This window comes from Bactrocera dorsalis, chromosome 5 (assembly GCF_023373825.1).
Source record: "Bactrocera dorsalis isolate Fly_Bdor chromosome 5, ASM2337382v1, whole genome shotgun sequence".
NCBI classification, from domain to species: Eukaryota; Metazoa; Arthropoda; class Insecta; order Diptera; family Tephritidae; genus Bactrocera; species Bactrocera dorsalis.
The window spans coordinates 47,267,529-47,290,201 of record NC_064307.1 but is presented as its reverse complement, the minus strand read 5'-3'; the positions used below and the strand labels follow the sequence as shown (position 1 = coordinate 47,290,201).

Genomic DNA, 22,673 nt, shown 5'->3' with positions numbered 1-22,673 from the left:
GGGCATATATTGTCGAAATTTTGTCAACATTTTTGTTGAACACATTTGTTCATCAATGCATAACCGTGGTGTTTTTGGCACAGAATCAAATTGCATATTGAGTCTATCAATAAGTGGACGAATTTTATATAGTTCATCAAATCCTGCTTCCTGTAGTTATGTGTATATTTTCTGATTGAAAAGAACTGTTTGGAAGTCATTGCGTTTCTAACTGGCTCGAAAAAATATTTGGACCAGTAACTCTCGACACTGGGGTATCGGTACACAGACATACATATAAATCAAATTCAGATATATTTTTTTAAAACACACGGTGTCAAAGTAAAGTTTGTAGAAACATCTTGCTGTTTTGCATACAAATTGCTCTGATACACAATTTCATTTTGCAAGTCATCCCTGAAAAAATAATTAAAGCAACGGAATGGTGTGGTTAATTCTTTGAATTGTTGCGGCAATTCCTTGTCTCCTTGAAAAACTACATCATTCTTTTTCCAGTTCAAGAAATTTTTTTTTCCATAAAATTTTTCTGAACTCTGGATTTTGGAGGGAAATATCTTTTATATTTCCGCTAAACCCCTCCGCATTGGATACTACTGGACTTTCACCAGCTTCAGTTGCTGATCGTGCCCTTTTTGTTTTTGTTTTCCCAGGTTTTGATGGTAAAGACTCGTCAGACTGCTCCACATTGTTATGCACTTCCGCCAGATGTTTTTCTGACTTTCTAAAGATATTTTCAAAATCGTTGTTATCGGCATTATCCCACTCTTCTTGAAATGTAGCAAAGTCTACGTTTTGTAATTGAAAGTCTGGGTCTTCCTAATCATCATTATCGTCGTCGAAATCGTCTTCTGAATCTGCGCCATCCACCGATTCAGCCATGATTTCTTTAATTTCCTGATCAATTAATTTTGAGAAATTAAATTGTTTTTCTTTGTGAAAACATTTTCAAACTGCTAATTGTTTCCCAGAATGTTTAAAGCCCAAAAATGTAATGATAAAGAAAATGGACTAGAGCCACTTGTATGCACAATTTGCTTTTAACCGGCAGATCCGCCTTTAGAAACGATCGTCTTGAAATATCACTAGTCAATTCTTGGAATGACTAACTAACATTAATTAGCTGAACACATAGAAGAAGCACTTAACAAGTCCTGTTCTCGATTCAACTAATTCATTTTACTAACGATCTTCTTTACATAACAGACACACTTTTGTAGAAACTAAATATTTGGTTATGTATTAAATAATTTGGGCCGAATTCCCGGTGGTACTGCAATACCGGGCCAACCCGTGATGGAGGTGGAGCAAGCCCCTAAAACACTCCGTCGATTTCCAAAAATCAGTTTAACATTTGTTGTCCTCCGATGGAGGATCTATCAGATGTTAAGCTGATAAGAACAGATACTACACTTTGATCTTAGCCATAAGGCCGAGAAGCGATAACTTTTCACAGCACATAACAAAGCATTTCAGCGCCAGTATAAATAACCAGAGTGAGAATTGAAAGAGAATATCAAACACTAAATTAACGCGAATGAAAAATATTACAAAGCAAATGCGGTCCGTAGCTATTTATAAACATACATATAGTGAACGATTTGGCAACAACCCGTTTTCAACGGCACATTTGCTACATTTACGACTGCCGTCTATATTCACTGCTTCAATCGCCTGCTACTCGGCATTCGCTTCGTTCGTTTGCCGGCATCGTAATCGCGGTCTGCTGTAGACTTCATGTGTAAATAGTTGTATGTGTGTATGTATGTATGTATACTCACTCAGTAAATTTTAGTAGCACGTAGAGTTGGTATACAATATTTATGTACTTATAAAGGTCTATCACGTAAAGCGATGAGATTTTAGAATGAAATAAAACATTCAAATTCGGTCAGAATAAGTTCGGTTTTTTGTTATGCATAAAGTTTTATACCGTAATTTATGACAATTTTCCATGACCCGGTGCATCATTTCAGATATAGTGCGCTGTATGTTGTCTTCGAAAACCTCGTGTGATACTAGTTAATTGAGATAAATAATTGAACATAATCCCGGGGAAAATAATATAGAGGCGTTAAATCGCATTAACTTTCGAAATACAGCAGAATGGAAGTAAACGAGAAGAGTTTTCTGGCATAATGTCTATGTAATAAGATTTACTGATTCTCTGCTATGTCTTTTATAACCTCAAAAATCATTTTTGGAATGAAAATGGTAATCAAAACCATCCAAAAATATTTTATTATTTCCTTTGTTTGGCACAGTAACGACGACTTCCATTTTTTTTTTAATTTAAATATTATTTAGCACGATATTTAATCAAAAATATAACTATACAATTTTAATCACAATTAATTACACGTAATGTGATAAATAATATGAAAAAATGCATATGGTAAAATAATTGTAGAAAAGGTAACGGAACTATTTGTATTTTAAGTCATACATATGTATGTACATAGGTATATTGGTTAATAGATGACAATGTTATATTATGTTCTGATTTTCTATATTCTTTTGTTTTCTACTCGATAAGAATGTTGCTGAAAACCAAAGTTTTCTTGTCCCTTGCATATCTATATACGTATATTGTTAATTTTGCCATTATTCGGCAATAGCTCAGTGGTTAGAGTCTTTGGCTGTCATGTAAGAGTTTTGGGTTCACACCCGGGTCTGGGCCGCTTTTTTAAATACTATTTTTTTAGCTTTTTAGTCGCTAAATTGATGAAATAATAATTTTTTTCCTCTAAACCCGTCATGCGTTCTCGTCTATATCTACATATATATTGTCATATATGGGTACATATACATATACATATGTAACTACGAATTAAAACTCAACTAAATAGCGGTTTTACTATTTTTTATATGATCTCTAATAATATTTAATAAAAAAAATGGGTATTTTGTGTTTGGGGATTTTGTGACACTGCCTCAAAAAAAGAATTTCGTGTTAGGGGATTTTAATTTTGGGGATTTTGATTTTGGGGATTTTGTGTTTAGGGATTTTTTTGGGGGGATTTTGTGACACTGCTTCAAAGAAAGGATTTCGTGTTAGGGGATTTTAATTTTGGGGATTTTGATTTTGAGGATTTTGATTTTGGGGATTATGTGTTCGGGTATTTTTTTTGGGGGGATTTTGTGGCACTCCCATCGAAACCATACTGAAATGGTAAATTGCATACCTATTTATGTGACGTGATTTTCGCTTTTTACTGAGAAAATCTAACGGTTCTTAATAACGGAATATGTCAACGATATCAATCTGTCATATTCGCGAAGGCAATATTATGAGTAGTTGGTTTTATAAAAAACAAAAAACATATATTTTTTATTTTGCAAATAATTTGCCTTTTTTACTCCAATATATAGTGCATACTTATTTCTATGATATACTGTATGTATGTACATATTAGAAGAATGATAGAGCCAATCTGAGGTACCTATCTTCGTAAACGGAAAGAATCGCGGCATTATAGGAATTGCGAAAAAAGCTTTTCCCGCCTTAGTATTAGGTGTTTACGACTGTTCCGGGGTTCCATTTGACCTTGAACTCTTATCATTATGAAATCAGTCTTTATATACATACATACCAGAGTCCTGCACGAGTAATTAAAAAAATAACATGTTAGCAAGCGGCGATGCCGATGCGGCGAGTACACGCTACGTAACGGTACTTTGGCATCGTGGGCATCGGCATCAAGGGTATCGGCATCGCGGGCATCGGGGGCATCGCCGATTACTAACATGTTACCAGTGGTCGGCATTTCTTAGAACAATTGTGGAAATTAACTTCACACGTACGCTTACGCTCTATAGCAGAGCCGCTCAAAATTTTTCATGCCTATACTCGGAGTATAGGCAAGCAAATGCAGTCGAAACATGTACGCTATGACGCTAATTCTGCCAGCGTCAAAAATACACTCGAAATACAAAAATTCAGTTTCCAATAAGCATATAGAGGACTTAATGAGAATCAAAACTTACGATTTTGAAGTCGATATGGAAAAAATCATGGAAAGTTAAAAAAAATAACTTAAAATTATTGTTGTTCTTAATTGCTTTTTTAATCAAAAACCATTTTTTTTAAATTTTTTTCTAAATTTTTAATAACAAAATAACCAAATAGCACGATTTCACTCAATGTACTAAGCAAGCGCGCGCAGACAATCATTCGCTAGCAGATATCAAATGTGTGATTGTATGCGTTGGTAAATAAATTGCGCATTATTTTGAGCGGCTCTGCTCTATCGTTCAGTCGTTGTCGAGCCAGCAACGAATTAACATCATGTAAGACTATAGCGTTTCATTTGCCATTGACGATACCAGATAGTAATCGTACGATGCCACGATGCCGCGATGCCGATGCGCAATGTTACCTTCGCATCGTGGTAATCGTCAGAAGTGTTACTTAGTAACGTAATCGTACGATGCCTACCTTAATCGTGCAGGCCTCTGATACATACATATGTATGTATATTTTATTGGAATGTTTTCTTTTACAACTACAGCCGGCAGGCCTTTAACTTGAGCACTAAATAATAATTATCTGACTAAAATATTACCTTTTGCTCTAAAGAATACTCAAGCCCTGCACTCGCGCCTAGCGAAGACTATTGCTTTACATTATCCATACTAATACACCATGCGTGGTTCGCACTAACGTATGTACATATTATGTATGTATGTACGCCAGTAGATAGCGTGTACAATGTTTACTACCTATCCTAGCCATAACGAAAGTGTGCCTACAAAACTACATTAGCTACGCTCGAATACGTTTAAAATATCGTGAGTCATCCACTTCATGCTAACATTGACTGGCTCAGTTTTCGTTTATGAATTATACTTCTCATACGGTTCATAGTACGTCTGGTATTAATAGCTGAGTTATCAGCTGATTAATTCACTCTGGCTTTTCTTCAGTTGTCGAATAAATCTTTCGCCTTTTACTAAAGATTTCCGTGGAGAGGAGCACTCTAATGAGTCTAAAAGAATTTTTGAAAGGTTCGCGATCTATGATTGCGAACCGATAATCGATACATTTAGTTTATAATTATTGAGATACACTGCACATTGACGCAAAAAAAAGGTTAAGTTATTTGCAGAATAGAAAAAGTGTATTTTGTATTTGTTTACGGAAGCAATTACTCATAATATATGTACCTTATCGTCGTTATTAAGAACCGTTAGATATTGTCAGTAATGAGTGAAAATCGCGTCACATTTTACCATTTCAGTAGGGTTTTTTGATTGATACACAGTGTTTCTGAAGCGTACGTATTTTTTTACTAAATAATAATTTATTTCATCCGTAATTGAGCCGCGCGGCAAGGAGGAACTTATCTGTCACAAGATTTGAAAGATGTTATTATAAACTATATAAAGAAAACAAAAGTCACAAGGCAAATTTTGAAAATACAAAAAATAAAAGTAATTCTATCTATATGTAATTCAAAAAATAGTAGAAAAATACAAAAAATAAAGAAAGATCTGGACGACCAAAAATATTTGATTCCAAAGAGCGGCGTATTATCGCACACAAGATACAGGCTAATCCGACGAAAGGTGCATATTGAAAATGAGAGTGGTAAAACTTGTGATCCCCAGACTATTCGTCGAGTACTGTATGATACTGGTTACCATGGTCCTAAAGTCCGTAAAAAGCCATTCATAAGAAACATTAACAGACAAAAAAGATTGAAATTTCTAAAAGAGCACGAAAGTAAAGATGAATATTTCTGGAATTCTGTTATTTTCTCAGATGAAAGTAAGAATAATTTTTCGTTTGTCTTCCAACACAACAATGATCCAAAACACACCGCTTACATTGTTAAGGAATGCAACTTTACAGGACACTCAAACAATTAAAAACAACAACCCAATCTCCTGATGTGAACCCTATCAAACTTTTATGGGATTATTTAGAGAGAAAAATCAGAAGACCTCAAATGGCCAGCAAAAGCTGCTTTAATCGAATAATGAGGCAAGATTCCATCTCAGTGACTCAAAAACTGGTAAAGGCCATTCCATCCAGATTGAGTGAAATAAAAAAATTCAAAGGCTATCCAATAAAATATTAACGGTATTAACGTTCCATCAAAGTTCAAAAATAAAACCGTTGGAACTTTTTTTTAAATGTATTATTATTGCATACATTTAATAATTTTTTTCTCTAATTTGAAAAATTATTAATTTAAGTTTCTGTTTTTATACTCTCGCAACAAAGTTGCTAAAGAGAGTATTATAGTTTTGTTCACATAACGGTTGTTTGTAAGTCCTAAAACTAAAAGAGTCAGATATAGGGTTATATATACCAAAGTGATCAGGGTGACGAGTAGAGTTGAAATCCGGATGTCTGTCTGTCCGTCCGTCCGTCTGTCCGTCCGTCTGTCCGTCCGTCCGTGCAAGCTGTAACTTGAGTAAAAATTGAGATATCATGATGAAACTTGGTACACGTATTTCTTGGCTCCATAAGAAGGTTAAGTTCGAAGATGGGCAAAATCGGCCCACTGCCACGCCCACAAAATGGCGGAAACCGAAAACCTATAAAGTGTCATAACTAAGCCATAAATAAAGATATTAAAGTGAAATTTAGCACAAAGGATCACATTAGGGAGGAGCATATTTGGAAGTAATTTTTTTTGGAAAAGTGGGCGTGGCCCCGCCCCCTATTAAGTTTTTTGTACATATCTCGGAAACTACTATAGCTATGTCGACCAAACTCTATAGAGTCGTTTCCTTTCGGCATTTTCATATACAGTTCAAAAATGGAAGAAATCGGATAATAACCACGCCCACCTCCCATACAAAGGTTATGTTGAAAATCACTAAAAGTGCGTTAACCGACTAACAAAAAACGTCAGAAACACTAAATTTTAAGGAAGGAATGGCAGAAAGAAGCTGTACCCAGGCTTTTTTTAAAAATTGAAAATGGGCGTGGCGTCTCCCACTTATGGACCAAAAACCATATCTCAGGAACTACTCGACCGATTTCAGTGAAACTCGGTTTATAATATTTTTTTAACACCCTGATGACATGTACGAAATATGGGCGAAATCGGTTCACAACCACGCCTTCTTCCAATATAACGTTATTTTGAAATCCATCTGATGCCTTCTCTGTATAATACGAGTATGTATATATATTAGGAACCAAAATAAAAAAAATATGGAAATGACGGATAATGAAATCTCGATTATCACCTTATCATGCGAGAGTATAAAATGTTCGGTGACACCCGAACTTAGCCCTTCCTTACTTGTTTGCTATTGGTTTAAGTAAAATATGAAATAGCATTTTTGTTCTCAAGACAAAACGGATCTGTATTTATTTTTGTGATGCACTGTATATTGCTAATGGTTACACTAAAATACTAATATTATATTAGTGTTAATAAGTAATTAAACGATGTGAATATTTTTAATGTCAAAAGCAATTGTTGACCACCGCACAAAGGGTGTGTTCGTTGTGAAATCGCTGCGGTAGTGTTACATGTTCTGTCAGTAAATTATTGTTGCACATCTGTTGTGTATCACATGTATCGGTGTAACAAACGCACCATAAACGTTTTTAAATGCGCTATAAAACGGAGGAGTTGTAAGTAAATTTTGTATTAATTATTCACTATAAGTATGTTGGATATAACGTACTATTTGTTTTTAGTGTAAAATTAAGGGCTGACGAAACAAAGTTTTTGGTCCGAAGTTTCCGAAGATGGAACAAAAGCTTATAAGTGGAAGAAGAAAAGTTCGGTGCTTTTGGGGCACTAGGGACCAACTTCAGAGGAAGTTTCTCAATATGCTTTCAACGTATAAACGAATCAAAAAAAAGGAAAGGTATAGGGTGCTTTCTACCTGGGAGTTTTTTTTTGACAAATTCGACGATATTAATGGCAATAGACATTCTATTTCTCCCCCATCTGCTTACATATTTGCTGAGCACATTAGATGTCTCAAGTCATTTTAAGTTTCTCAATTGCACTAGTTGAGATAGTTGAACAAAATGATAATTTCGATATTGAATGAATTGAAAATGAAGACACTGATAAAGAACAAAATTTAGAATTTAACATTAGAAACAAGAAACGGAAAGCGCCAGTGAACGAAGTACTGGAATACTTGAAATAAGAAAGATGACGATGAAAAGAGAATTTTAGAAGTGGAAAAGCAGAAGAATAAACGAATATTGGAGCTTAGAGACGTTCTAGATACGTTTGTGTCGGAGAAGTAGTAGTGAACAAATATGATTTTTTATTCAAATGCTGTCAGCCCTTATGTATATTTATTTAAATTATAACCATTATTATTAAAGTGCGCGAAATAACTACTTACTTATATGGGACAATGCTTCACTGCAATAAAATTGTGCTTAAATTATCGCTATGTTAGTTTTTGTTGATGGACATATTTGTGGCCTTACTTAATATAACGGTTAGTCCAAATATTACATCTAAATATGGGGCAGTTAATTGTGTGACGCCACTGAAATACGCCTCTGAGCTTATTTTGCGACAGAAAACACGACTCGGTGTCAACTGAAGAAGAAGTCGAAGAGCAACAACCATCGAAGACGGGTCGACTGCAGTAAAATTACGCAAATTTATTTTTGTATTTTTTTATTAATTGCTTTTTTTTTTTAAATAAAATTAATTTGGTTACAATAAAAGTTCGTTTGTACTAGCATGTGTATCATGACAATTGTTTGGCGCTATAACATAGATGCAGATTGGTTGCAAATTGATGGACCAGGTACTTATGTGTTTGTTTGTTAATTTATATTAAAGAATTTAAATATTCGCGTAAATAAATTTAATACCTGGCATAAATCAATTTTTATACAGAAATGCCACGCGGTAAACTCTCTATTGAGGAGCAGTTCCGAATACTGGCAATCTCAGAAACTGAAATGTCCATACGAAAAATTACAACAAAGAGGAGACAAAAGAATACGATTGAAAATTTTCTATAAAAAAACTGAAAAATTATGATAAAACATCTCGAACAAACCGACCACCTTTAATAAAAGAAAGGGAAGTTCGACAAATCAGAAAAAGTTAAATGTAGATGGGTCCGACGGTTTTCAATATTACTCTCGTGATATTCGTAGTGAGAAATAAACCCGATTCGGTAGAAACTTTCAAGGAGAATCCTTATGATATGGGCCGCATTTTGACATCATGAAAAACAGTTTATGAGCTGTTCCTTTTCCAATTTTAAAACGACCAGACTGGTCTCGGTTATTTACTCTGCTGTTGACAAGTTTCCGAAAGTGATAGAAAAAGGTGCCATCAGGATATAATTCATTACTTTTGAAAAAGGCTTTTATTTTTATCACCTTCTTTTTTTGCAGTATTTTATAAACAAAAAACGTCTACATCTACTTTGCTCTCTTTTCTTAGTACTTTTAATAAAATTCTAACATCCATTTTTCAATATTTCGTTAATATAGACGTTCAAGTTTCCATAATTCTAAGCAATAAAATACAGCCATAATGACGCCCTATTGTGCTAATTTACAACGCATGATACTACGAGTATTTGCTTCTTAGTAACATTTTAAATTGTATCAACAGTATTCAAAAACGTATTGATACTATATACATACTTTCTTAAATTGTTATTACTCAATGTAAATAACTGCTATTGAATTATTATTTTATCGCGATCGTCGTCCACAAAATTTTTACAATAATGAATTAATGATTTGGGGTACTCCCAACGTATCATAAAGCATCGTAAAATCATAAAACATTTGTTTTTAGATTGCATTCTAAAATAAGTTTACGCAAAAATAAGTTTACGCTATGTTTTTGAATCTTAATAACTTATAACTTTATAATTGTATTTCTTCCGAAACTTTCCGCTCGAAATTCTTTGTTCACTTTATTAATATTGGAGAGTACCCACGTATTTCAATGACTTTTAGTAGGGCATATTTCATTGACCCAATTAATTTGGCTATTGTTTCTCAATTAGCTTCCCATTCTTTAAGCGTTGCCTATTTTTTCTCTAAGTATTGTGTTCAACTGGGTTGAGCTCAGGTGATTTTGGGGGTGTATGAATTTCTTTTGAAATATCATACAGCTACCACAGTTTTTTTTGCTGCGTGCATAGGCTCGTTGTCTTGCTGGAAAATAAATCGAAAAGATTTATGTACATCTGTAGGAGTTATAAGACGACATTGACATAGGTCAGCCAATTAAGATACAGCGGCTGCGCTAGCTAGGTCTTGTAGTCCGATTGGATGAAAACACTCCAGCTCTGAGAGTATACAACACGTATCCGCCGGGGTAATTAGAGAAAGAGGAAAACTTCTACTCTGTTGGAGAGATCAGGTGGAGAAAGACCAGGCTGCAGTTGCAGTTTCGAGAAATTTTTTTGTCAAATCCTGTAGCCGAGTCGATGCATGGAATAAATATTGCGACTTCGAAGTAAGCTCCACTTAATGAAGTTTGCAAATTACCACGGTTTTTCTGTCAAGAAATAATTCTAGGGTGTCGATTAGTTTTTTGGCATACTGCGTCGTGGATCGAAAAGTTTCTCCAAAAAATCATCTGCAATATTTTTCGAATCTGCTGAAATGAGATTTATGATTTTTTCTTAGTTTTCCACTGAATTTGATTCACTTTATTTTATAAAGAAAAGGTAAATTTGTAAAAACAAATTATTATTTTTATTAAATAAGGTTAATTAAACAACTTTTCTTGGTATATTCAAATATAGTGGTACTTTCTTATTTCAATCGTTGAACTTTTGAAAATTCACAACTCAAAATTTTCAAAATGTGTCGAGATAAAACGATACGACATACACGACAATATATTTAATGTAAATTTTGTATGGAATGGTCCATTTAGTATATTATAACTAAAGTTACTTTTGGATGGAGTTTTATAAAGCGACTAAATAATTGTAATGTATTAAATAATTTGGGCCGAATTCCCGGTGGTACTGCAATACCGGGCCAACCCGTGATGGAGGTGGAGCAAGCCCCTAAAACACTCCGTCGATTTCCAAAAATCAGTTTAACATTTGTTGTCCTCCGATGGAGGATCTATCAGATGTTAAGCTGATAAGAACAGATACTACACTTTGATCTTAGCCATAAGGCCGAGAAGCGATAACTAAACCAAGTCAATGGTAAACTATTTGTGCAAAATTGCATATAAAACGGATGAGAATTTCTGCAGCAGGATAACGACAACAAAGGACGAAGAAAAGGACATGCATACATACACACATATGTACATATGTATGTGTGTGCAGGTCATGCCTTGGAAAAAGGTGGTGGATTTTTCGGGTAGGAAGCAATGCATAGCTGAAAATCACATTGACTAATATACTTTTGCAGCCTGTTGCTACAAAGTATTATTGTTTTGTTCACCGAACGGTTGTGTCACCTAAACCAATCGATGACGGGAAAAGTTGAAGTCCGGGTGACTGTCTGTCTGTCCGTCTGTTCATGCAAGATGTAACTGTAGTAAATTGAGACATTTGATGAAATTTTGTTTGCGGGCTTATATTCGTATATGGGCCTATTCGGACCACTACCACGCCCACAAATCGCCATTAACACTTTCAGCCCCGAAGTTGCTTATAAGCAACTTCTATATATGTTTGACATCGTTTAAAAAGTTAAATACACAAAAACTTCTTTAAAATACACATCCTATAGATCAACTTCATGATCATGATTAACCATTTTAGCCCCAAAGTTGCTTATAAGCAACTTCTATATATGTTTGACATCGTTTAAAAAGTCCTTTGGGGCTGAAAGGGTTAACCGAAAACCTATAAAGTTCCATAACTAAGCACGAAATTAAGACATAAAACTGTAACTTGGTGAGGGGCATCTGTGGGCAAAAAAGTTTAAAAAAGGGCCGTGGCTCCTTTTTCTAAAAGGTTTAATGTACATAGAACTTGTATCTTTTAAACCACTAATACTATAACAACCAAATTTACCTGACTCAAATATTATAAGAACCCCTCCTAACAGTGTGGAAATGGATGAAAGAATGTGGAAATGGACGGAAGATAACCCATAACCCATAAAATGGTGGTGTTAGAAACTACTAATAATAATAGTTAATAGATAAATTCGGGGCGATACTACCCCAACTCCGATAGCAAATTTAGCCTTTCCCTCAAGAGCTTCTAAATATACCTTAACCATGTTCCATAGCATCATATTAACAGAATTCCATATCCTATGTGTGCTTCCAATGTCACCGAGTTAAATGTACTCGACTCCGCACGTTTCAATACATTTTCCCAATTACATGTGTATTTAATTCACCTTTTGCCAATATTTTGTTCTTTCCAGTTTATCTCATACTCGGTCATTACTACGAGCATGTCGGTCTGATGGTCAGTTTGGAGCGTAAAGGCTTGTTGGCCAAAGGTGAATACTTTGTTGTTGGCATCGACATCGAGCAATATGATCCGGCAAATCCGGATAAGTACCTCCGCGGTTTGCTCTTGGAAAAAATCGACTTAAGCGCCGAAGTGGCTTTCCAATCGTACGTGGGGATTTTTCCAACGGCGCCAGTCTCATTCGCTAAGTTTGCCAAAGAGGTGAGTAGCTTATGGATATACAAATATTTGTATGTATGTAGAACTACGTATATTTTTTATCATTAAAGCAAAAAAGAATTATTCGTCCTCTCCGTGGCTTATCGTCAAATGAGCGTCTGCGGTTTACTGTCGTTCGTTATCAGTTTGATCCGAAGCTTAACTTTTATTTTAATTACTATAATATTTTTCACAAGTACATAAGTATGTATGTACATACATTCGTAGAGCATTATATCCATAGCATGTAAATATCTGCTTTTGCACTCATCATAAGTGGATTACAAGGTTTTGCTTTCGCTCAAACTTGTTGACAAATACCCAATGTAAAGGGTGATTTTTTAAGAGCTTGATAACTTTTTTTTTAAAAAAAACGCATAAAATTTGCAAAATCTCATCGGTTCTTTATTTGAAACGTTAGATTGGTTCATGACATTTACTTTTTGAAGATAATTTCATTTAAATGTTGACCGCGGCTGCGTCTTAGGTGGTCCATTCGGAAAGTCCAATTTTGGGCAACTTTTTCGAGCATTTCGGCCGGAATAGCCCGAATTTCTTCGGAAATGTTGTCTTCCAAAGCTGGAATAGTTGCTGGCTTATTTCTGTAGACTTTAGACTTGACGTAGCCCCACAAAAAATAGTCTAAAGGCGTTAAATCGCATGATCTTGGTGGCCAACTTACGGGTCCATTTCTTGAGATGAATTGTTGTCCGAAGTTTTCCCTCAAAATGGCCATAGAATCGCGAGCTGTGTGGCATGTAGCGCCATCTTGTTGAAACCACATGTCAACCAAGTTCAGTTCTTCCATTTTTGGCAACAAAAAGTTTGTTAGCATCGAACGATAGCGATCGCCATTCACCGTAACGTTGCGTCCAACAGCATCTTTGAAAAAATACGGTCCAATGATTCCACCAGCGTACAAACCACACCAAACAGTGCATTTTTCGGGATGCATGGGCAGTTCTTGAACGGCTTCTGGTTGCTCTTCACCCCAAATGCGGCAATTTTGCTTATTTACGTAGCCATTCAACCAGAAATGAGCCTCATCGCTGAACAAAACACGCGCGCGAAACACATTTCGAACCGAACACTGATTTTGGTAATAAAATTCAATGATTTGCAAGCGTTGCTCGTTAGTAAGTCTATTCATGATGAAATGTCAAAGCATACTGAGCATCTTTCTCTTTGACACCATGTCTGAAATCCCACGTGATCTGTCAAATACTAATGCATGAAAATCCTAACCTCAAAAAAATCACCCGTTACATATATATTTATATTTATTTGTCTGGTAGTGTGATTGTAAGCCAAACCCATGAGTTGAATAAAAAATGGAGCTCATATAATGTCTATAGGAATATATTTGCGTAATCCATGTATTTAAATAAAAGCTCAGTTACTTTTGTTGGTGTCCTTTAGAATGAAATTATGCCATAAAATGAATTTTGTATGTTATGCGGGATTCATTCTTCATTCAATTCATTCTTGAATTCAATTAGGGTTGAAGTTATGTTTTTTTGAATAACTATTTGACTTTGAATGTTGTCTGGATTGGCAAAATCCTGGCAAAATAATATTTAAATAAGGTAATTTCTAACCGTCATCTTTACTAGAATAACTCATTCATTTTCAACCACTCGGAATAATATTATTGTGGCATGACATTTGCTAACAATTTTCGGATTGTTGGCCGTCAGTTTAGTGTAACGATTTGAATCGCGATTCTCCACAATAGATTATGTCCCTATCTCCATTGGTTTTTATGCCATACTTTTACTAGAGAGTAAACCAAATTTAGGAAAAGTAACCTTTACCAATGAAATTCACGAAAACTTATGTTTTTGTTTACTCATATTCGCATTAGTGACACTCTCAGTTCCGTTAATTCGATTTCTACTTAACAGTTGTCTAAAATGGATTGATTGACTGTGATATGAAGATTAGAGCAGCTTCCAGTATACATATCGCACTTGTTAAGTTAAAGTGTAACAACTCAAAATTTCCAAATTTTAGTTTTTTGCAAGAAAATAATGATCAGTGGTCATTTCTACCCAATGTAAAAATCGTACAGTGATTTGTCCAGCCTTTCGTTAAAAAAACCGTTATGACTCTCTCTTTGTTTTCAGAATGACTTCTTTCGACTCAACTAAAGAGTTACATTTTTAGTTGTCTCCAAGTGTTTTATCAAATTGGTTCGTTAGTGTATCACATAAAGTGTAACATTTTGAATTGTTACACAGAGACAACTCAAAATAATACCACTCTGTATATAAAAAAATGCCAGGAAAAGAGTAATAACTCAAATTTTGAGTTGTTACACTTTAACTTAACAAGTGCGATATGTATGTGCTATATACTCACATATGGAGTTTATAGAATGTCCCATAATTCCATTTAATCCAAGTGACAATTATTGAGTGTGGAAATGAGATTTCTGATGGTAGTTAAGATAGTAGTGGCAAATACACCCCAGACCTACTAATTAGAAACGCTTGAAAAAATAATGTTTATTGCATTTTGAAACCAAAAACTAATATTTTTACTGCTCTCAATAGCCAATATGTTCAATGAAGGATTCTTTTGCTTTAAGTGATCTTACAGAAAACCAATACTGTAAAAGGAGTTAGGAAGACGTCATATATAATGAAACAATAAGAGTTTTATTGAATTAAAGTGGTGGCTGAAGAAAATATGTGTACATGAATTGTTTCTTTCATTGAGCACTAAGCATATGTTAACCTTCCTCGGTTCCTCAAATACTACGCAAACTTAAGGTCTTCGGGTCATATTGACCCGATTTAAAAAAAACTCGGTGTTATTTTTATAAATTAAATAGAAATTGAATTATTTATGTTATATATTAATTCAAATAAAAAAGACACAATTTATGACATTTGTTACTCTTGACAACATGAGAGGCACATAATTTCCGAATGTCTTGAACATATGGGTTTCTTACATTTTTTTACAGATTTTCGAAGTTTTGACATCTTTTGATGACGGACATACATTACACCTTTTTCTTTTATTACAACTCTGTGCACTGGAAGTAGCTGTTGTCTCAGTAACACCTGTATTCACTCGTTGTACAAATTCCAGCGCTGCATTTGTCCGAGGAAGAGTTTTCCTACGCTCAATGTGATCATTGACCAATTCCATGCCCAGTTTTTCTAAAAACAGACGTCTTTGTACTGTCCTCTTCTGTTTCCAATCAGGATTGTTATCACAATATAATACGTAAGCATTGAAACATGAGATATCAATCGTATTATGAAATATGGCTACAGGCCACCTTCTTGTCATACGTTTGCAACTATAGGCCGAAACCATTTTGTCTAGAAAATCAACAGCTCCCTTAGTTGCGTTATAGTCCATGATCATTGTAGGTTTCTTCTGCTCTGAATCATGTATCTCAATCTTATTGTGGTTTGTACTGAGTAAAATTACGTTTTTGTTCTTCTTCGGAATATATGAGACAAGAACCATTTTTGAATTGAATGCAAATGTGGATGAAAACACTTGTTTCTTCGTATCCAAAAGATCTAATGATATCTGTCGTTTATTTTTCCGTAAAGTTCCAAGAACGGTAATCTTACGGTCTAAAAGTGTTTCGGCTAATTCATATGATGTAAAAAAATTATCACATGTCAGATTGTAGCCCTGTAAGCCCTCTGTCAGATCTTAAACAACACGCATTCCTTGATTTTTTTCCGGAGCATTTCCTTGAAGTTTTCCGGTATAGCATTGAATTGAACGAACATATCCTGTTTCACTGTCACATAAAATCCAAAATTTTATGCCGTATTTACTCGGTTCACTTGGCATATATTGGCGAAAAGGACACCGACCTCTGAATGAAAGTAACTGTTCGTCAATTGTGATATTTGTATTCGGATTATAGTACATAGGCAATAGTGTCGCCCATTCATCCCATATATCTCTTATAGCTGCTAATTTATTACTCTGTCTCCTTGCTTCTCGATCCGAACGTTTATCAAAACGCAAAATGGCGGTAATTTTTTTGAACCGTTTTAGGGACATTGTTGCTCGAAATATAGGTCGTCCATAAACTTCAGACCACAAGCTGTCGAGGCTTTCATCGTTAGACTTGAAAACGCCAGCAAATATAAGAAGACCTAGATATGCATCTAACTCTATTTTATCCATCGCATCCCAATCATTTCCAAACCGTGAAGATCCTTCCGTGTTTGTTTGTTTCAAAACTATAGATTTTATGCGTTTGTTCATAAATAAATCAAAAGCGCTTCTAAATGTATTGATGCGATTAGAAGCATATCTGGTAATTCCTGGTGTAAGTTTTATTAGATTTGCGCTACCCAAACGACCTCTTCCTTCTAATGGGATTTTCGACCACACAAATTCACCATTTTTTGATCGCATTTCGTTTTCACTAACATTATTATTGGTCATATATCTTGAAAGAGGTACTTCATCGCTACTAGATTCGTCACTACTACTTCCAGTGTTCCAATTAGGTTGAATATTGTCCATCGGAATTATTCTCTGTTTCACTTATTATTTCATCTTCAGAACTTACATCGTAGTTTGTAAATTGAGACATCATGGAATCACTCAATTTGTGAGCAATTGAAAGAAACAACCGAACGCGACGAGTACAAATAACTAATGAAACAAAAAACTGTTAACACTTGTAATAGGGCGACGAAAGCAATATGATTCTACCCACTTCAAAACAATATTTCTAAGACTACCATCAGCAATGAATCGCTTAGTGACTTAGGTATAATTGATATTTAACAAAAATAAATATGTTCTTAGAAGCTGTATGTTTGAATCAAAATTGACTTCACTATAGACAAGTATTTCTGTCCCGACGATTTTTTCATACTCGGGTCAAAATGACCCGACGATCCTAAGAGCAAAAAATACGTATTTCCTTAATTTAGCAGACATCACCATAAATTCACAATACTAATTTACAATAAATGCATAATTAATAATTGTCACGAAGCCGTTATGAAATTTATTAGATATTACTACTTCTATTATAAATTAAACTTTGGATTCGGGTCAATATGACCCGAAGAACCGAGGAAGGTTAAGCTAACTGTATGAAGGAGATATTACACTTATAATTACAAACATATTTCAAATTAGTTATTTTTCAAAGCACACATTTTGTGAAGTTACAACTCTTTTTAAGCAACACAAAAATATGTTAGAAAAGATTTCTTTTTAGTTGATAAAGGGGCTTTTCTCCGCTTTAACAGAGTGCTGCTTCCAAATAGTTGCCAAATACTGTATTTATGTGTTAAAGTATCGAGGAGTGAGGGCTGTGCCAAGCGTGTGGACGTGCATAAAATATTTAATGCTCACAGTAATTATAAACAAATCGTTTTGGTCACTAATACATTTTTGTCTCCCTCTCCATCTCTTTTGGTCTTAGGTCAACAAATATATGGAGTTGCCGCCATTCAATTTCCCCAATCCTTTAGGCTATTTTGGCGGCGCAAAGCAGGTGAGTAAATAAGCTGTTTGCCTACAATTCCTCGTAGCAAATTAACGGTTATTAAAGCATAAAATTCACGGAAAATCCACTAAAGATTTACACGCAAATAAAAATCTAGGAATTTGTTGCTTTCTGCCATTTCATTTCGTCCTTTATTCAATTCTCTCTTTCATTACATTTGCTAAATCTTTTCTTTGTTTTAGATCAGCGCCGAGGCTGCGTATCTCTATGATGCCGTTCATTTGTATGCAAATGCGCTAATAAAAGTTTTGGAAGCAGGTGGCAAGCCGAAAAATGGCACGGCACTCATTGCGGCCATAAAAGGCTCCAAATACCTGAGTGCCATGGGGTGAGTCGAAAACAAAGGAGAAATATCTATTTTTTTTTCGTATTTACATAAGGTAACTGTTTGGCGCTCAGCACAATAGTTTGAAAAATATTAGCAGTTGGAGTTCTTAATCAGTATACATTTTTCAACGTTCTCTTGGTTTTGTAATTTAGTGGTTAGTGGAGGAAATAAAGGGTGATTTTTTAAGAGCTTGATAACTTTTTTAAAAAAAAAAACGCATAAAATTTGCAAAATCTCATCGGTTCTTTATTTGAAACGTTAGATTGGTTCATGACATTTACTTTTTGAAGATAATTTCATTTAAATGTTGACCGCGGCTGCGTCTTAGGTGGTCCATTCGGAAAGTCCAATTTTGGGCAACTTTTTCGAGCATTTCGGCCGGAATAGCCCGAATTTCTTCGGAAATGTTGTCTTCCAAAGCTGGAATAGTTGCTGGCTTATTTCTGTAGACTTTAGACTTGACGTAGCCCCACAAAAAATAGTCTAAAGGCGTTAAATCGCATGATCTTGGTGGCCAACTTACGGGTCCATTTCTTGAGATGAATTGTTGTCCGAAGTTTTCCCTCAAAATGGCCATAGAATCGCGAGCTGTGTGGCATGTAGCGCCATCTTGTTGAAACCACATGTCAACCAAGTTCAGTTCTTCCATTTTTGGCAACAAAAAGTTTGTTAGCATCGAACGATAGCGATCACCATTCACCGTAACGTTGCGTCCAACAGCATCTTTGAAAAAATACGGTCCAATGATTCCACCAGCGTACAAACCACACCAAACAGTGCATTTTTCGGGATGCATGGGCAGTTCTTGAACGGCTTCTGGTTGCTCTTCACCCCAAATGCGGCAATTTTGCTTATTTACGTAGCCATTCAACCAGAAATGAGCCTCATCGCTGAACAAAATTTGTCGATAAAACACATTTCGAACCGAACACTGATTTTGGTAATAAAATTCAATGATTTGCAAGCGTTGCTCGTTAGTAAGTCTATTCATGATGAAATGTCAAAGCATACTGAGCATCTTTCTCTTTGACACCATGTCTGAAATCCCACGTGATCTGTCAAATACTAATGCATGAAAATCCTAACCTCAAAAAAATCACCCGTTATAAAGAAATATATAGCAATATACGAGTATGGAGGCATTTCTATTACCTATTATTTCATATTCCATGTACCCATGTACCGAATTTTTTAATTATAGACTGTTTGTTTCACTTAAGGGTGAATATCTCAGAGCATAAGTAAAGAAAATAAGCTGAAGGTTGATAAACGGCAACCATTTAATATAAGAATACTGAGTAACAATGTGTATATAATTGGTTTATAGCACATGCAACGAATATAAGACAGTTTCATCGTCTGCCTAACTTTGTAATGCATTTTTTAGAGAGAAAGGAAAGCACTTTAATAAAAGTGTAGGTATCTCGGTTGCTCAGAATTAAGCAACATTCTACAAGTAAAATTTATGTCGATTGAAACCCTAACTTTTTTTCAAATTTATTTGCGACAGAAGTTAAATATTTTAATAAAACTTTGTACACAGTGAAAGATAATTTCGTTATTCACTTTGCTATTGAATACCTGTTTTCGTTTTTGTTCTTTCATGTTGATTTCTTCTGTTCATTTGGTGCCTCAGCCAATAGTAAAATAAAAATGCTCAACCTTGCACTCAAATTTAGAATAGTTATGCTTCTTTCATTTTTTATTTCTTACAATATTTTATTTCCAAAAAGTAACGAAACAATTGAGTATTCGGTTCTTCAGAACATTGCATAAGGTTTCCCTCAGTTCTTCATTATTTTTTGTAAATATAAGTCATATTAAAATCTCTTAAAAAAATCAAGAGAGTCGAGTATTCGGTATTCGAGTATATAATTTTTTCCAACTTTCGTTATTGTGTTTATGACGGATTTCCTCGAGTTATAACTTTTAAAGTCTTATGCACGGCCGCAAATGAAGCCAAAAAAACACATGTATGTATACAAAATGGTCTTATTTTCCGAGATTTCTTTATTTTATGGATATTTCAAAGATAGGTGGTTGTGTGTGAAAATTAAATCGAAATATTTAATTCAAAGTGAGCTGTACCAGACCCTTTCTAAAATTTTGGCATAGCCGGTTTCAAGTTCAAAAATTTCAGAAATACAGCAGGGAAATATAACATTTTCTCAGTCTCTAGAATGCCTTTATGTAGAATGAAGACTCAATTTATATTTTTATAAAACCTACGACAACTTCAATGAAACAAAAATTACCAAACTTTTATTTTTAATATTTTCACTGCTAATATTTTTACCTTAAATGTACGTACTCGAACTTTTTCTGACATTCAAAACAATTTCATGTCGTCATCGTCAAATCTAAATTTAATGCACACTTTTTAATGGAAAATTAAATATTCTTTTTCAGAATGCACATTTTAATTAATTATTCTATCTTTGGTGTTCACAAAATATGTCAAAATATTTGTTTTTACAGTTATTTTATAATTATTTCATGCCGGTGTCTGAATGTAGAGTTCTAAAATCTTTTTAATATACAGATGTATTTATATACAAATATCGATTGGAAATTAGTTCCAATATTAAGAATAGGATCAATGAAAAATGCCTTTCTCTCTTCTCTCATGCAGCTATCATGTGTATATCGATGAGAATGGTGATGCCGCTGGCAATTATACAGTATTAGCGCGTGGCTATGCGCGCAATAGCAGAAATATGACGGTTCCTGGCCTGGTGCCGGTGGGGACATTTAGTCAGACACAAAGTGATAAATTACCTGTGAGTACATACATACATTTGCGAAATATTTTTAACATTTGATTATGAAGAAGTACAGTTAAACAATTTTAAGTAAAAATATTTAATTTAAATACAATTTGTATAGAAGTTATTATGTTTTGGCTTCGTTATTTTATTTGTATAACATACATATTTAATTCAAACATACCTACATTATATATAAATATACAAAATATTTTAGTTATTTATTGATAAGGGACTTCAGTCGATTTCTGGAACCAATGTTTTAAGTTGTACGCGACTTTTGGGAGATAGTTTCTTAAAGAAAAAGATTTGAAAAATTTGTTCTTTTTAAAATGAACATATCATATATATACCCCTGATTTGGTTGAATACGTATATTATTTTATTTTAAGTAACAAGCCTATATCTTTTCATTTAGACATAGCAGAAGCTCCGTTTAAGCTTGGTTTGCAGTCCCAATAAAATAACATATTTAGGTACATATATATGCCTCCTTCGTTTAGGATAGTTGAAAATTTCTGTTTGGAAGGCTATCATAAAGGCTTTTTAAGTAGTCCAGGGATATCTCACCCCATGCAACTTTAATCGCTACTATGTATAAGGGACTTGCGATCATGGAACTAACGGCCTGACAAACGTTTCCTAATATTATATATTAAGGTCTGAAAAATGGGTTGGTCACTTCAAGAAATTCGCATTTTGAGCTGTAATCCAAACTCTTGGTCTGTACCATTGCGGCATGGATCAAAGTCTTGTTGGTATGTCCAGGGAATGCATGCGATGCAGTCATTATTGATGTTTGAAAATGTAGTAAATTTTTCCATATGGATATGCTGCACCGCCTTTGCGGCTATGGTGACGAGCTAGAAAACGCTCCTCCTCCCTTTAGGTTATGGAAATAATAATTAAATCCATCGGCACCGTGGAAAATAAATATTTTTCCATGTGAAAACTCGACCGATTTCCGTTCATTTTTCAAACACATGTCATCGCTGCAAAATTGTAGCCTTGCGCCCTTTCGTTGAGAATTTTGAAGTTTTTTGAGCACCAGAAGAAGAAGATACTCACACTTCTTTATTACTTTTCTCACAGTGAAAACACTTTCACTGGAACCACTTCTAGTTTTTTCTACAGAGTCTCTCGAATTGGAAGCTATTTTCAAAATACCTATACCGCTTTTATGTTTCTGTGGACGGCTTTTTTTGGCTTCTTTCTTTATGACGTCGTAAAAATTTTTAGACGATATTTGCATTTCTGTTAATTTTGGAAGCAATCGCTAGCTAAATGAGGAGACATAGGCTCAAAACTTAATAATAAAATATGTTCCTATTCAGCCAGAATTTATGTACTTTAGGGTGGGTCAAAAAAACGAATGGTGCTTTTCGCTTGGCACTCTGAAAAATTGGTTGCTAGACAACTATAAGAAAAGCTCTTCCAGTATGAGCGTTTAATTGTAGCGTGAAATTTCTAACATTAAAGATTTTCTATTTTTTCAAAT

At 34.5% G+C, this 22,673-nt stretch overlaps 1 protein-coding gene and 3 non-coding genes across 7 annotated transcripts in view; 2 read left to right on the top strand and 2 right to left on the bottom strand.

The window, feature by feature from the left end:
* Positions 1-22,673, top strand: part of LOC105224279 (speract receptor) — a 125,025-nt gene that overhangs the window by 90,662 nt on the left and 11,690 nt on the right. For all 4 annotated transcript variants that reach the window (XM_049457754.1, XM_049457755.1, XM_049457756.1 and 1 more), the window contains 4 exons: positions 12,323-12,573; positions 17,999-18,070; positions 18,265-18,410; positions 21,043-21,190. In XM_049457754.1, coding sequence (XP_049313711.1) covers positions 12,323-12,573; positions 17,999-18,070; positions 18,265-18,410; positions 21,043-21,190 — 617 coding nt within the window. The remainder of the gene's footprint in view (positions 1-12,322; positions 12,574-17,998; positions 18,071-18,264; positions 18,411-21,042; positions 21,191-22,673) is intronic.
* Positions 1,244-1,441, bottom strand: LOC115066002 (U2 spliceosomal RNA). The gene has a single exon (XR_003845657.2). It is a non-coding gene; the product is annotated as a U2 spliceosomal RNA (small nuclear RNA).
* LOC115066005 (U5 spliceosomal RNA) lies at positions 4,904-5,026 on the top strand. The gene has a single exon (XR_003845660.2). It is a non-coding gene; the product is annotated as a U5 spliceosomal RNA (small nuclear RNA).
* On the bottom strand, positions 10,924-11,121 carry LOC125779087 (U2 spliceosomal RNA). Its single transcript, XR_007423109.1, has one exon. It is a non-coding gene; the product is annotated as a U2 spliceosomal RNA (small nuclear RNA).